Genomic DNA, 16,710 nt, shown 5'->3' on the forward strand with positions numbered 1-16,710 from the left:
AGTATCAAATATTATAAAAACTTTTAAAAATAAAAAGTCAACTGATTGCTTTAATATTGACATGACAATAATAAAGCAGATTATAGAATATGTAGTGCGACCTTTCACGCACATATGCAACCTGTCATTCAAAGCTGGTATCTTTCCATCAAAAATGAAAATTGCTAAAGTTATTCCAATCTATAAAAGTGGAGAAAGACATCGGTTTACAAATTATAGACCAATATCACTACTACCACAATTTTCAAAAATATTAGAAAAACTATTTTCTCGCAGACTTGATAGCTTTATACAAAAGCATGCGCTGTTAAGTGAGAATCAATATGGCTTCAGGGAAAAGCGGACCACCTCAATGGCAGTTATGGAGTTTGTGGAAGCAATAGCCACTAATATAGACAACAAAGAATTTACTGTTGGGGTTTTCCTAGATCTAAAAAAAGCTTTTGACACAATAGATCACAGTATATTATTGAAAAAACTAGAAAGATATGGCATTAGAGGTGTAGCTTATAAATGGATAAAAAGTTATTTAGAAAACAGATATCAGTACGTGCAACTCAACAATAAAAAAACTAATCAACTAAAAATCACTCACGGAGTTCCTCAGGGGTCAGTGCTTGGTCCAAAACTATTCATCTTATATATAAATGATATCTGCAAGGTCTCAAAACAATTTAAATGTGTCCTATTTGCTGATGATACAACTTTCTACTGTTCTGGAATAAATCTGAAACAGCTCCTGACAACCATAGAAAACGAATTAAACAAATTAAAAAACTGGTTCGACAGAAATAAATTGTCACTTAACCTGAAAAAATCGAAGTTAATTGTTTTTGGCACAAGACCAATCAAACACCAAGCTAAAATTATGGTAAACTCAATTGAGATAGAAAGAGCGTATGAAACCAAGTTTCTCGGATTAGTAATAGACTCAAAACTATGTTGGAAGCCACATATCGATAACGTAAAAAGAAAAATAGCCAAAACCGTAGGGATCCTCTACAAAACCAAGGAAGTGCTAAATAAGAGATCTTTGTACACATTGTACACTTCATTATTATTACCATATATGACCTACTGTGTGGAAATATGGGGAAATGCCTGCAAAACAAACACACTCCCTATTCTCCACCTACAAAAAAAAGCAATTCGAATTATTAATAGATCAAAATATACGGAACCCACAAATCCACTATTTATCAAATTAAATACGATGAAATTTTATGACCTGGTTGACTTTAAAATCGCCCAATTAATGTACAAAGCACACAATAACCTGCTCTGCCAAAACATTCAGAAGTTTTTCGAAATTCGAGAAAGCAGCTATGATTTAAGAGGTACCAACTTATTCAAAAAACTCAAAACAAGAACAAACATCAAGCAAAGAAGTGTATCTATCAAAGGTGTTAATCTGTGGAATAATCTCGAAACGGACCTGAAAATGAGTAAATCGCTTGCTGAGTTAAAAAACAAATTCAAAAAAATAGTACAAACAACCTACATCAATCAGAGTTAAAATGATAAATTCAAAACATTAAATATAATGATAAATCAGAACTAAGTTGATAAATAGAGAAAGGTATATAAATATCCATTATGAATTTAAGAGAAAATTGACACAAGAGTGTCAGGGTGTGGAAGTATATAATCCCGATACAAACCAAAAGTTGTAAAAATATCACGGTTAAGGGTAAAGTATGAGCCTTAATGGAGACTTCTTTCTTCTTACTTTTCTGATTGATATAAAAATGATTTATTAGATACAATCACATAACGGGGTAGGACTAGATAAGTTTTTTACTTCTTCCTACTCCCTTGAACATAATAACTGTGTTGAATGAAGATTGATTTCTTTCTTTTTACTTTTTTTATCTACCTTATTTTCTGTCAAATTATTACTGTATATATGTTTTATGTTCAATAAACAAACAAACAAACAAACAAACAAACAAATGTCAAGCCACATCAATACTTACCTGTGTGAATGATTACCCATCAATTAATCTTTGCAGTGTGAGATTGGAAAAAATACTCTGATGATGCCACATGAGTACACCAGTTTTTGATCCATTTATTTTTTGGAATAAACCTGGAGTACACAGCTGCTAATGTAATGTTCATTGTTAATGCATAGTTTTCAAACATTGACCCTTGAAACATTATACTTTTGAGTTTCGGAATTCTTGATTATCAATATCAGTCAAAATAGAAAAATGGGTTCCCATGATGAACGTTTACGGAACCCAACATTTGTTATCGTGGTTTCCCATTGGGTAATCAGACGGAACCGAAAAACGGTTACCATGAATTTCCGAAATCCTCAGGCCTGCTCCTGAATTAATTAATTTTTTGCAGCATTTGTTTATCATTGTATGTACAGTATATGTTGTTGTTTGTGTTATTATCATATGCAATTGAATAAGTAGACCCTTTCAGAATTCGAAATTTGGGACTCTCTCAATCCATAATGGCACTCATACTTTTCTGATCAGCGAGTCCCTGGGACTCGCTGCCGGTAAACTGTAAAATTATCACTGAAAGATTACCGCTTTTTCTGCAGTCAGTGATTGACTTCTATGCAAAGTCATTTCTCAACTTGTGTTCCGTGCCATGTAATGCCTGTTGCGTGTTGATTTACTTCATATTAAGAAACGACTGCACTAAAACATTAATTCATAAATGTATACCATATGATTTTTTTTTCTCAGTATAAATAACACGTACCCTGACTGTTCTACTCTTTGAATAAAAACACTTCATTCAAGCGTTAGGGAGTGCAAAGGGTTATGATGGAGGGGTAAGTGAATAAAGTTAAAATCATTCACAATTACAGTAAAACGCACGGCAATAAAAACTCGTCGTCGTTTAGAATCTGATGATCGAAAAACGCGAAGTGAAAACTTGTTTTAGCGGTGTGTCTTTTCCGTCGCATCGGGTGGGCGTCGCGTGTATTTAAGCTCCCGCGGCATTACACCTCCATCCGGGTTAGGGGTAGTGGAATTTCCGCTTACGCAAGTTCCGGTAACACGTAATATCGTAGTCAAAATGTTAATGCATAGGTTTTTATTCCGGGTGAAGCATATTCCTTTCCATAGAATTCCGGGGATGGGAATATTTACTGTATATTCCTCCAATCTTACAGGATAACGGTCATTCATATATATATATATATGTATGTATATATGTATACACACACACATATGGTCATCTGGACCCAGATGACCATACCTGAAGCACTCGAAACTGCCAAACAAAGGCTCCAAGCCTTGTCCAGCCGCCTAAAGCGGTACACAAAAGAGAATGAGGCCAGACGAATAAATAGGCTGTACGCAACACAACCTGCGAAAGTGTACGCTCAGTGGCAGGGTCCTAACAACAGAGCTGACCCACCAAGACTGGAAACTGAAAGATACTGGAAAGACATATGGGAGAAGGAGGTTGCACATAACAGCAGTGCACAATGGCTGGTGACCCTGAGAGAGGAGCACAGCAACCTCCCTGAACAGAACCCAGTTACCATAACAGTGGCAGACATACAGGAAAGAGTCTCAGATATGAAGAACTGGACAGCACCAGGCCCGGACATGGTCCACACCTACTGGCTAAAGAAACTCACAGAGCGCCTCGCAGCACAAATGAACCAGCTGCTGAGGGATGGGACTCACCCAGGATGGCTAATCGAAGGGTGAACGATCCTGATCATGAAGGATCCCTCAAAGGGTGCAGTCCCATCCAACTATCGGCCAATAACCTGTCTCTCCACAACATGGAAGCTCATGTCAGGCACCATTGCGGCTAAGATAAGTGGACACATGGATCAATACATGAGCGAAGCACAGAAGATAAGATAAGATAAGAAAACCTTTATTAGTCTCCCAATGGAGAAATTCCAGATTCACAGCAGCAAAGTTATGAAAGGAAGAAGTAGAACAACAAAATATAGGAGCTGCTGGAAGGCAGCCACTCACGCGGCACCATTTTGAAGTCAAAATAACAAAAATAACACAACACAACACATAGGACACAGACAGTCATGCAATCTTCACCACTTTTCTGCATACACTTTATTCTCTGAAGCAGTTATAGATGAAAGAGGAGAGGATGAAAGTGTCCTTTCACCAGTGGATCAGAGACGTCATGCTGAAAATGTGCACACGTCTGCTACAAGCTAAGTTTTGAAAGGGCATTGGTAGAGATACCAGAGGAGCCAAACATCAGCTCCTGGTTGACAGAACAGTCGCACAAGACTGCAGGTCCCGACGTACCAACCTGTGCACAGCCTGGATTGATTACAAGAAAGCCTATGACTCGATGCCCCATACATGGATCACTGAATGCTTGGAGTTGTATCAGGTGAACAGGACCCTAAGAGCCTTCGTTGCAAACTCGATGAGGATGTGGAAAACCACACTTGAAGCCAATGGCAAGCCACTTACCCAAGTGTCCATCAAATGTGGCATATACCAAGGTGATGCACTCTCCCCGCTGCTGTTCTGCATAGGACTGACCCCCCTAAGCCAAGTAATCACCAAGACAGGCTATGGATACCGCCTCAGAAATGGAGCTATGATCAGTCACCTCCTCTACATGGATGACATAAAGCTGTATGCTAAGAGCGAAAGGGACATAGACTCCCTGATCCACACAACCAGGATCTACAGCAGCGACATCGGGATGTCATTCGGGCTTGAGAAATGTAGTCGGATGGTGACTAAGAGAGGAAAGGTAGTCCGCACTGAAGGGGTCTCACTCCCTGAAGGAACAATAGCAGACATTGAGGACAGCTACAAGTACCTCGGTATACCATAAGCCAATGGCAACCTTGAACTGGCAACAAGGAAAGCGGCTTGATCCAGACTGACAAGATGGTAATGGCGAATCAACCAGATATCGTGATCATAGATAAAGGGCAGAGGAAAGCCGTCTTAGTGGATGTAGCAGTCCCAAGTGATGGAAACATCAGCAAGAAGGAACACGAGAAACTCGAGAAATACCAAGGGCTCAGAGAGGAGCTGGAGAGAGCCTGGAAGGTAAAGGTGACAGTCGTGCCTGTGGTGGTCGGAGCACTCGGGGCAGTGACCCCCAAACTCGATGAGTGGTTGCAACAGATCCCGGGAACAACATTGGACATCTCAGTCCAGAAATGTGCAGTGCTGGGAACAGCAAGGATACTGCGCAGAACCCTCAAGCTTCCTGGCCTCTGGTAGAGGACCCGAGCTGAATGAGGGACGGACACCACCCGAGCAGGGGCGGTTCTGGATCAATTTCACTGAGGGGGCCGGGCTGGGGCCAGGGGTTTTGATTGGGGGGCACGTTCAACCCAGGGCTAAAAAGACAGATTCGAAATCTTATTTGACTTTTTATTCCTTCAGACTTTGAACTCTTGAAAAACTGGTCGCGTTGGAAAGCCGGAGTGTTGTAGTTATCCCCAGACCTACAGCCCTCACGGGATAACGGTCACTTATTTTTTCGGATTTTTTCAAAACGGTTGAAAATGTCAACATGCTGGGCGTTCAGATCATCTTGTCAGAAATCAGGTCAACATGCCAGTTTTCAGAGGCCTTTTATTTCAAAATGCAACATCTGATGAGGGCGGTCTGGGTGGAGAGCCGGGGTGCTGGATTCCTTCTTTTAGGATGTTCTATAAATGGGCGAAAAGATCAACATGTTAGAATGCAAGTCATGTCAGAACGCAGGCCATCTTGTCACTTTTCAGAGGCCGACGTCAGAACCGAATGGTCTTGTTGGATACCTGCAGTGCTCTAGTGTCCTGCAGGTCTGGTTTGATTGAGGGATAACTGAAATTCATTTTCAAGAATCTTTTGAAATAAGCAGAGGAGCTCAAAATGTCATATTTGAGAGGCATTTTAATTGGTAATGGAATACTCAATCTGAATACCTGTACTGAGGTTGGATGCCTGGGGTGCCCGAGTGTGTCGACAACCTGGTGTGGTTGCGCGATCACCCAGACTGATTTTTTAATTATTATTTTTTTAATATCAGGTGAAATTGATGTAGAATTACCATTGACTTTATTTTCTATCTCCACTTGAGAACGCTTATTGGTGCTGTTCTGAGAGTTCTAGTTCTGAATCTTTACCCGACAGCCAAGAAATTACTTATATTATACTTTTATTCATTTCTTTTAACCCAAACAAATGACGTTTATGCATGAGTGGTGGCTCTTTTATTTTGAAGGTGGCCAACGCCGCTCGCTGGCGACAGATTACCGTAATGCACAGTATTGACAATCGCAGTGGCGGCTCACTTGACTTCGATTTTGCGAGTGGAGGCTGGCTTGACCGCAGTATTTAAAAGCAGACGTCGGATAGGTGTGTCGAGCAGAGGTGATTGCTCTAAGACTGCAAGGGAAGCTCAGCTTCCCCTAAAATGTCAAAAAATAATGAATGGTTAAAAACATGGGCGGCGTTCGTAAATAATAGCCTCTCCCAACAATGTCAGAATAGTGCAAGAGCGGGAACCCGAATTTTCGAACGCGAATTTCTGAATGCACCTCAAAGGGGAGGTGATATGTCACATGGTTACACCAACTTCCTGTTTATCACAACTACGTATGGTGGATTGCAACATCGTGAGCCGCTGCTAGCGTTTTCATTCACATTCATACAGAGACAGATTTGAGATTCTACCGAGGTACCGCCTTGCAAATTCATTCCTGTAGCATTACAGCCATAGCCATGGTTGCCAATTAAACTTGATGACTTGACGTCAAGGAAACGCGAACAGGCCGTTACGGATCCTGGACGTTTCCTGAGTAGCTGACCGCAGTGTTCCCGGGCGGTGCAAGGTCTTGCCGCTCCACCTCCCGTCTGAAACGCAAACCATCCCCATGGGAGCTGCAGGATTGCTGAACGAATTTACGCGGTTGTGTAGCTTTGTGTAGTACACGAGTCTAATAGCACCACTTAGGCGTTTGAGGATAACTAGTACCAGTTAGCTCGCGGTAACTGGACTGGAACTCCTGGCCGGCCGTGCGAGTCGTGTCAGTTTGTTTTGAAAGCGAAACCGGTCGCCGGTGCCCTGAATTCCGAAAGACCTTCCGGCACTGGCCCCTTCAAGAGGGCAGTCAGGAAGAGACTGGCTGGGAAGGGATGGCCTGGTCGGTCTCACCGTTCCAGTGGACAAGGAGCTGCGGTGTTTGAAGGCAACCGAGTCCGGCTAGAGCCCGCCACCGCGGCTCGAGGCAGAATGATGGCCGCCTCCCCCTCCGTGGCCGGTGGCTTCAAGGCTACTGGGCTGTCGGCCAGAAAGGGCGAAGAAATAGTGGATTTGATTGATTTATTTTCCAAGACCCAGTACAGAGCAAAGGAAGTCACTCCTCGGGTGAGTTTTTAAAATTGTGTTGGCTGTTGTTGTAACGTGGTGCTAACATCTGCCAGAAACGCACATTTTTGTGGTTGAGAGAGGAAAGTAATTTCATCTGTGCTCTATGTTAGCATATTTGACAATAAAAGCTGACTAGATTTGACTTATCTCATAATGTTTGTACAGTAATGTTACAGACACTCATGAAACAAACCCGAGCGAAAGCGATGGTTCCATCAACTTAACATTTCGTTGCGCAACCTTTAGAGGTAATCGGATCATTGAAATCATTTCTGTAACTGTCAATTCTTAGGTTCAGGTGTGAATGGTACGTTTCCAGGCGATATGTTTCAGGTCATTCCACAGATGATCAGTAGGAATTTCATCAGAGCTCAAATGAATCCACGAAAGAATTATGCGATTCTTTGGTGATTTTTAGCAGTGTGTTGTGGGGCATTATGTTGGAAGACCCATTACCTGCTAAAGTCAAGAATCATCGAAAGTACACCTCACAAACCTTTCAAATGTGCTAAGTTTTATACTCGATCTTGAAAAGCTGCAGCATGTAAATGTTCATTCTAAGTTTACCAAAGACATACACACACACACACACCCTTTACTGGATTGGATTGGATACAACTTTGTCAAATGTGCTGTATGAAATTTCTTCCCTCTCAACATAAAACAAGAAACAAGTTCATATTTGATTTTGTTATAAGTACAGTCCATGATCTTCTATCGAAATAACAAAACATTGTGTTGTCAAAAACGATAACTTTATATTTGTCCATGTAGATTTTTTACAATGAGAACAATTTCAACATGACTATTCTTCAGAGTTACAAAAACCTCATTAATCATAAGTTAACCTTTTTTTTTTTTTTACTTTCAGATGGAGTCAATAGAAACCTGTTGTTTGGAGTTGTTTGCCAAAGATTACAAGTACAGTGTAATCCATAACACCAATGGCGAAGTGTGTGGCCATTACCCACGGCGGATAGTGTTCCTGGAGTATGAATGCACAGATGTTGATCGAGACAGGTACCATTTGAAAATCTGACTGTGTCATATAATTTTCATGTAAAAATACCTCCCAGTGAGTTAGGCTTTGCTTCTTATTTGTGCTGTATGCCTTTCTAATGTTTTACACTCGAGTGCAAAGGTTACTCTCTGTTCCAACACAGTTGGATCACATCAAGATTGCACAAGAAAGCGAATGTTTGGCTGCAAGTGCTTATGTCAGAGCATAGGTGTTTTCAATGTTTCCTATTTAAGACATAAGGTCTGAATAAGTGGGCTATTTTACTATTGCTTTACTGTTACTAAGATTTACTTACATCATGCAATCTTGCAACTTTTGCTTCTAGTGATTAACAAAGATGTTTTACTGATTTTGGATTGTTTTGTTATATGCATTCTTTGGTTTATGACAATGTTTGCCTGCGTGTCATACAGTTTTCTTGCTAGTTGCAAGTAACTGTCCCGTTGATCACCGATGTCTGGTAATTCTTGTGCATACTGAAGGATTTTTGTTGCCATTTGCATTGCTTCCTTGCTGGATGGTGGCTTGTCATCAGGAGTTGAATCGATGCCTTGTTTTTTAAAGTTTCGTAGATTTGCGTCTTTCCGACTCCAAGTGTCTGCTGGATCTTTTTAACTTTGTGTCCAGCCTGCTCAAACGGATGCATTTCACTCGCTCCGCTCCAGTCGTTACAGTTCTTCTACGTTTCGATGCGATGATTACACGACGTAATTGAATAAAGTTAAAATCTTTTGCAATTACAGTAAAACGCACGCCAATAAAAAGTCGCTTGCACGTCTTCGTTTCGAATCTGATGAATGAAAACGGTGAAGCGAACACGTTTCTTCGGTCATGTCGAGTGGGTGCTGCTTTTAAGCTCGTGCCGCGTTCTCCAGGACGTAAGTGAATAAAGTTAAAATCATTCACAATTACAGTAAAACGCACGGCAATAAAAACTCACTTACACGTCGTCGTTTAGAATCTGATGATCGAAAAACGCGAAGTGAAAACTTGTTTTAGCGTTGTGTCTTTTCCGTCGCATCGGGTGGGCGTTGCGTGTATTTAAGCTCCCGCGGCATTACACCTCCATCCGGGTTATGGGTAGTGGAATTTCCGCTTACGCAAGTTCCGGAAACACGTAATATCGTAGTCAAAATGTTAATGCATAGGATTTTATTCCGGGTGAAGGATATTCCTTTCCATAGAATTCCGGGGATGGGAATATTTACTGTATATAGAAAATAAAAAATAAAAAATATACAAAATATAACAAGGTTAGGACTATTTGCTACAAAATGAGACGAGTAAGAGACCTGGTGGCTTTTCTTTCCACTCACTCACTGTCTCTAACTTTACCTCCCTCGATCACCACACATGACAGCATTGCTCAGCTGATGTCGTGCAACGAACTTTTGAAGCCAGCCAGGGGATGTTTCGAAGTCCTCGATGCTCATAGTTAGCGCTATGGAACTCGCTTCCTCTCTTATTAGCGGTCCACTTTGCGGAAAGTTTTTGACACGATAACGGTCAAAACCATTCCAGGAAATGTTCATTTACTCGACTGTTCGTCGAGCCGCAAGCAATTCGCTCTGAGCATGGAAATTGCCAGAATCGGACTGAGCAAGAATCCCTTCCTTGTTTTTCAAAGTCTCATAGATTTGAGTCTTTCCGACCCCCACCGTCTCCTGAATATTTCATACTTTGTAACCCGCTTCGTTCAATCAGATACATATCACTTTCTCTTCTGCGATCATTACTGTTCCTCTTCGTTTAGATGCCATACAGGACGTTAATGTAAATAAATTAATTTTTTTAAAAAAAAATCGTGATTCCAGTAAAACTCACTGCAATCAAGTCACTTGTACGTCGCCGTTTTGGATCTAATGATAGATAGAAAATAGTGGCGCGGACACACTTATTCTGTCATATCGAGCGGGAGTTGCTTGAATTGGTGCTACTCCGGGCCTCCGGAACTTTCGTTGTTATGGATCGGTCGTTAATGTAATATAGTAGTAGAAAGTTTAATGCATACGTTTTTGTTTGTTTGTTTTTACCGGGTTCGGGAATTTCCGTTTGACAGAGGTCCGCAGGTGGTAGATAAGACTTCTCCCTCGATCTCTCTCCCTCCCTGTGCTCTGCAACTTCAAGTAACTCCGCCACCTGGCATTGAAATGCCCGTCATTACAAGTCCAAATGAAATTAATGTAATCATTCACATTGTTGGTTTTATTATTATTTTTTAAACGCAGACTTTATTAATGGTTTTCACAGTGTCAACAAATACAGGTACTGTACGTCTTTGTCCATCTCCGTGCCTTCTTCCGTTCCACTCGAGAGGCCGCCTCCGAAAAATGTGAATTAATTATTACTTCAATGAAACCACGAAGAAAATCAGGTGACGAAATCACAAAATAAATTCTGTAGGGGATATAGATTTTATTTTGTGATTTCCTCGCTTGATTTTCCATTATTTTCAATTTTCGTAGTTTCATTTAAGTACAGTAATAGTTTACATTTTTCAAAGGCGGTCATGAACGCCTCTCAAGTTGATCAGACGTCTCTCGAGTTGAATGGAAGGAGCGTAGCACCATCTAGTGGAGGCATTGTAGATTGCGCTTAATAATGTGAAGCGTCCAATGTATGAAAAACATTTACAAAATAACCATTCATTGAATGTGCGCCTCATAATCCAGTGCGACTTTTAGTGCGGAAAATACAGTACGCAATAGTGCAGCGACAGACTTGAACTATTCAATTTGCCGTGCTCATGCACACCAGCACACCGCTAATGTTTATCCCAGCATATTCTGATGATGGTGACTGTTAACACTGTCATATGAGTCACTAGCCGCATGCAGAATTGTGTGATTATTCAATTGTTCAATTCCCCTGGGGCAGTTTTGACAGACAAATTGGCCCTTCTTGTCATGAAAGTGGGAAATATTCACATCACCATACCCTGTTTCAACCCTCCATTGGCCATGTGGGGAATGGAGATGACACGCTGAAATACCATTTTGCAAAATTTGACCATCACAAACCTTTATCAGCTGAACAGGAAATGCTTCAAATGACAGTCCCCAGGTTTCTTAACATGTCTGTGACGTGCACTGTCTTACCTTTGGTTTGGATGTTCAAGGCATACCCCGCCTACTGCCCAAAGTCAGTTGGGATGGGCTCCAGCATGCCTGCCCACCCTCGTGAGGATAAATCATTTCAGATACAGTAATGGATAACGAATAAACCAAAGTTTTTTGTCTTTCTAGGTTTGAGAGCACAGTGCAGATCAGTAAGCTTCAAGATTTGGTGAACCGGAGTAAACTGGCCCGATGCAGAGGGCGGTTCGTCTGTCCAGTCATTTTCTACAATGGCAAGGTACTGCTGTGCTACAGGAAACTCTCAATCTTTCCTTTGGCCTATAGTTCCTCTTGAAATCACAAAACTCAGCAGAGAAGGTCACGATTCCACTGCCAGAAATGAAAGTGAACATTATCAGCCATTTCAAACAATTCACAACACTAGCGTAAATTTTTCAAAAAAGCTCAGCAATGTTTTATGTAGGAAACATAGTTAAAAAAAATCTCTATATATTTTGGTCTTGTTTCTGTTATGCACAGTTATACAATAGTCACAAATCATTGATATCAAACAAAATAAGTTCAAACTCAAGTCTCGCTTAAGAATTCATGTATATGCAAATTAATTTAGGTCAGGATTACTATTATTTTGTATTGTATCTGAAGTCACAACTGTGCCTTTTCTTCCTCACTACAGCACATTTGTCGTTCGTCCACTCTGGCAGGCTGGGGGGAACTCTATGGACGCACAGGCTATAATTACATCTTTTCTGGTACAAACACAAGCACAAACACTCAGAGTCACATGCAAACACAGACACATACTGTAAATAAAATCTAAAATGGGGAAGTTGATGTGTTTCCTCCAATTTGTTGCTTGAGTTTCATATGTGCTTGCTAGCACATCAATAATAACCAGACAAGTAGCAAACATTCCTTCAACAGGAGTCAATACTTCTCCAAAATTGGATGTTTTCTCTACAATGGGCCGCTGCTATTCACGGGGGATTGAGACCGGGCCTACATCATGTCTTAAAATTTGTTGGGTTTTTTTTTCTTCTTTGCAGTGCAGTTTTCTGAACCAATGACTTTATTTGAGGGTCAAATTTCTAATTTTGTGGAGGAATTTTCTTAATTTCAGGGAAATTGTTTTCTTGAACAATGAAAATGTCACAATATAATGAATGAACAATTCTGTTATATAAAATAAACAGTTCTTAATCTCTTAAATTCACATTGTTTATAGCAGCAAAGATAAATTAAAAAAAGATCGACTGTAATATAAATTTGAGAACATTTACTCTGTAGGCCCCAAAAGTCAAAATCAAAACTACATTGTGAAAACACACAAATAACACGAGTTTTAATCTGTTCGAAAACCGATTTGTTTGAAAACAGAAACCACGCTCTTTAAAAAAAAAAAAATCTTTATTGAACACGTCTGCTCACAATGGAATGCTACCCGAGGAATCGTCACTTCCTCGTGTAAGAAAGGCGAGAGGAGTCAAGTGGCGCATTCAAGTGCGCGCAGTTTGGTCGAGAACCGATTTTCGGTCGTAATCCGAGGCATAAAAAAACTCAAAATTTTTGGTCGAAAACTGATTTGGTTGAGAACAGAGATGTTCTTGACCAAGTACACACACACACACACACACACACACCCACACACACACACACACACACACTGTTGTTCATCAGCTCTAGATACAGTGAAACTCCTCTACAACGAAATCATATTTGCAGCAAGAAGGGGTTTTTCACTGTAGCAAATTTGATCTCCAATGTAAACACACACACACACACACACACACACACACACACACACACACATAAACATATGTGTACTCTTTATTTTTATTCCAATAGTGCATAAGTATGAGCACACACTTATTTGACACTTCATATAGTCAATGTAGAAAGAAAAAAAGGGAAAGAAATTGTGAAATTTACGATCATCATTCACTTTTACTTACATCAATTTCTTGGATAATGTATTTTATTTTGCTTCCTCCGTCTTTCATTTTGATCACTTTTACCCTCTCGTCCAGCGTCAGAGCGCTTCTTGTCTTAGCTCCTTGACATCCAAAGGTCCGTTTTGTAGCCATTTTAGCAATGCAACGTTCATGCTCGGAAAGCCAATGGCAGAGCAGCTATGAGTATGTTGCGTTCAGGAAACTTGGAGCTGTGTAAACCAGTGTGGTGGTTGCTGTTGCCGTTTCCGAACGAAGCAGTAGAGGTCACTGTTGGATTAGACTTCGTTGTAGTGAATCTCTTCGCGAGGCAAGAGCAGAGAAAAAGATTTCGTATAAATCAACAGGGTTTTTTTTTCGTTGTATGGGGGGCAGGAGAGTGGGAATGGTGTTAAGACATGAACATTTTTTCACATTAGGGGATCTTTTCGCCCATGTAAGTTTCGTTGTAGAGGAGTTTCAATGTCGTACCCGGAAATAAGAGCGATAATTATTAAATTAATCTCTCCTTTTATTATTTATAATTTTTTATGTGGTTTTATTGTTCTTGTTTTGATTGTAAAGTGTCCTTGAGTGTTTTGAAAGGCGCTTATAAATGAAATGTATTATTATAATTATTATTATCTCTACGATTGTTTTTGTTTGATGTAAAACCAAAGGGTTTTCAGTATATAGCAAATATAAAAGTATTGGACTTACTGTTCCAATATTTTTCTACTCCCCAAGAATGTTGAGTTCTATTCAGTTTGATGTGGGCAATCTCATTTGATACATTGATACAAAATAAAATCATTTAATACACAATTCATGTAAACTCTTTATTAGGGCACTTTGATGTGATTTTAAATTCCTGGCATTATCTTAAGTCAGGCATGTCCAGCTCCAGACCTGGAGGGCCACCGTCCTGCCTGTTTTCCATCTCTCCCGGCTGCAACACACTTGATTCAGATGATCAGCTCATCAGTCAGCGTTAGAGCAATCCTGATTATTTGAATCAGGTGTGTTGCTCCTGGGAGAGCTGGAAAACAGGCAGGACAGCGGCCCTTGAGGACCGACTGTGGACACTCTTGTCTTAAGTGTTGAAATACACTTCATGCAGTAAATACCTATGTGTACCCTGTAGGGGGCAGTGATGATAAATGGGCAGACTCTGAGGAGATTCCAGAGGATGACTGTGGAGTCAGGTAATCAAACAGAGTTTTAGTAATGGAAATCTAGGTCTGTGTCACTCGTTCACAGTAATGAAGCTTCCATACTTTTTGTTTTTCTCAATTTCTACTCAGGAATGGGGACTCACAGCTTTTTGACAAGGTCCGAGGCCACGACATTAAGCTCCTCCGGTACTTGTCCGTTCGCTACATCTGCGACCTTATGGTGGAGAACAAGAAGGTTAAGTTTGGCCTGAAGTAAGAAACAATGTGCTACATACTATATACTTGTTCTAGTGCAGTGGTTCTTAACCTTCTTAGCGGTACCAATCGCAACCAGTTCATATGCACATTCACCGAACCCTTCATTAGTGAAAAATAAATATATATATTTTTTACAAATTCAAGACACAAAAAACACATTTATTAAAAACAGGAAAAAGTAAATAACATTTCAAGAGATAAGTATACTTTTTTGTGTTTTTTAAAAAATTGTACGACGTACAATCACGACAGTCACACGGTGACTACTGAGCGAACAAAATTTCCCACAGCACTGACTGGACAAGCAACGTAAGGCGTAGAAAAAAAAACCGAGTGTGTTTCTGGTAACATGAAATTTCAGCATAGGGTCGGTAGGTCGGACAAAGTTTTTTTTTTTTAATCTTTTTTTTTCCATCAAAAATTTAAACAAAATAATCATAAAACATAAAACAAGAAGACATAGAACCCGCCGCTCCGCGGCCGGCGCCGCCGCCACCTATTTAGTTTTCTCCCCGCTCCGGACTCGGGGAGGGCCGGGGCGCGCCGCCGCCTCCGCCGACGTCCTCCTCCGCCCTCGGTGTTTACTCGGGCCGTGGTGTTCATCAAATAGTTGGCAGATTTTTTTCGATACATCAATGGATGCTATTTTCTTAACATTATGGTGCGAGCATGCAACTTTAACACAGAAAACGCGGTTTAAACTGTCGTCGCAGATCGCGGCCGCCGCCATGTTTCAATGTTGTTGACAGACAACAGGGCAAACGACGCACGCGCTCAACTTGAATATCGCGAGAGTTTGCACCGATGTAAACCCTCTACACAAAAATGTAGAGGGTTGTTTGAAAAAAAATGTCGACCGTAAAGGTTTTTTTCGACTTAGAAATTCTCGGTCGGTCGGGTTACCGGAAACACACTACTTTTTTTCTACGCCTCATGTGATAATCTGCAGCCAGCGATGGCTAGGCGGGCGTATCATAACTAATTGGCATGTTGAGTCGGGTGTGTCTTTACCTTCATGGCAGAGGCTCCGTCGAACCCCTGGGACCAATTCACTGAACCCCTGGGGTTCGATCGAACCCAGGTTCAGAACCACTGCTCTAAATTGTCCCTAGGTGTGATCGTGGACGTGAATAGTTGTTTGTCTTTGTGTGCCCTGTATCCCGCCTATTGCCCGATAACAGCTGGAATAGGTTCCAGCAAGTCCGCGATTCTTGTGAGGATAAGCAGATCAGAAAATGGATGGATAATATAACACTGACATAAATTCAATAAATATGGTATCCATCAATCAACTCAGGCAATGGTTCTCAAACTTTTTATTGCAAGTTCCACATTAATGTATTGTATTTTAAAAAAATGTAGCTCTGAGTACCACTGTAATGACAACATCAAAATAGAGTAAGTGTTCATAAAAAACTGACACAGGTTTTGTTCCTAAACTATACTGGTAATTATTATTGTAAGCCACTACAATCGTTCAAACTTTAACTTGTGCTTGAATAAAATAAAGTAAAAATGTAGCAAAGGAATGATTGCATTTATGTACTGAAGACATAAAAAACACATTTATTAAAAACAAGAAAAAGTAACATTTCAAGAGATAAGTATACTTATTTTTTTAATTGTACGACGTACTATCACGACAGTCACATGATGAGTACTGAGCGAACTAAATTTCCCACAGCATTGATTGGACAAGTAATGTAATGTGATCATCTGCAGCCAGTGATGGCCACGTGGGCATGTTATAATTACATATATAACTGTTGAGTCACGTGTGTCTTACCCTCCATGGCATAGGCTCCGTCGAACCACTGAGACCGATTCATCGAATCCCTAGGGTTCGATCGAACCCAGTTGAGTTTGTGGCTCGTTGTGAAGCAGTGGAGAAGCTGGACTTCTAT

At 40.6% G+C, this 16,710-nt stretch overlaps 1 protein-coding gene across 1 annotated transcript in view; it reads left to right on the forward strand.

The window, feature by feature from the left end:
- The first annotated feature begins 6,553 nt into the window (after positions 1–6,553).
- mtmr14 (myotubularin related protein 14) overlaps positions 6,554–16,710 on the forward strand; it is a 46,314-nt gene continuing 36,157 nt past the window's right edge. The window contains exons 1-6 of the mRNA XM_086116945.1: positions 6,554–7,344; positions 8,219–8,367; positions 11,614–11,722; positions 12,122–12,197; positions 14,518–14,578; positions 14,678–14,800. Of these exons, the coding sequence (XP_085973071.1) occupies positions 7,210–7,344; positions 8,219–8,367; positions 11,614–11,722; positions 12,122–12,197; positions 14,518–14,578; positions 14,678–14,800 (653 nt within the window). The 5' untranslated portion in view covers positions 6,554–7,209. The remainder of the gene's footprint in view (positions 7,345–8,218; positions 8,368–11,613; positions 11,723–12,121; positions 12,198–14,517; positions 14,579–14,677; positions 14,801–16,710) is intronic.

The sequence above is a fragment of the Hippocampus guttulatus genome, chromosome 8, assembly GCF_054856545.1.
Source record: "Hippocampus guttulatus isolate MCC_2025c chromosome 8, RoL_Hgut_1.0, whole genome shotgun sequence".
Classification (NCBI taxonomy): Eukaryota; Metazoa; Chordata; class Actinopteri; order Syngnathiformes; family Syngnathidae; genus Hippocampus; species Hippocampus guttulatus.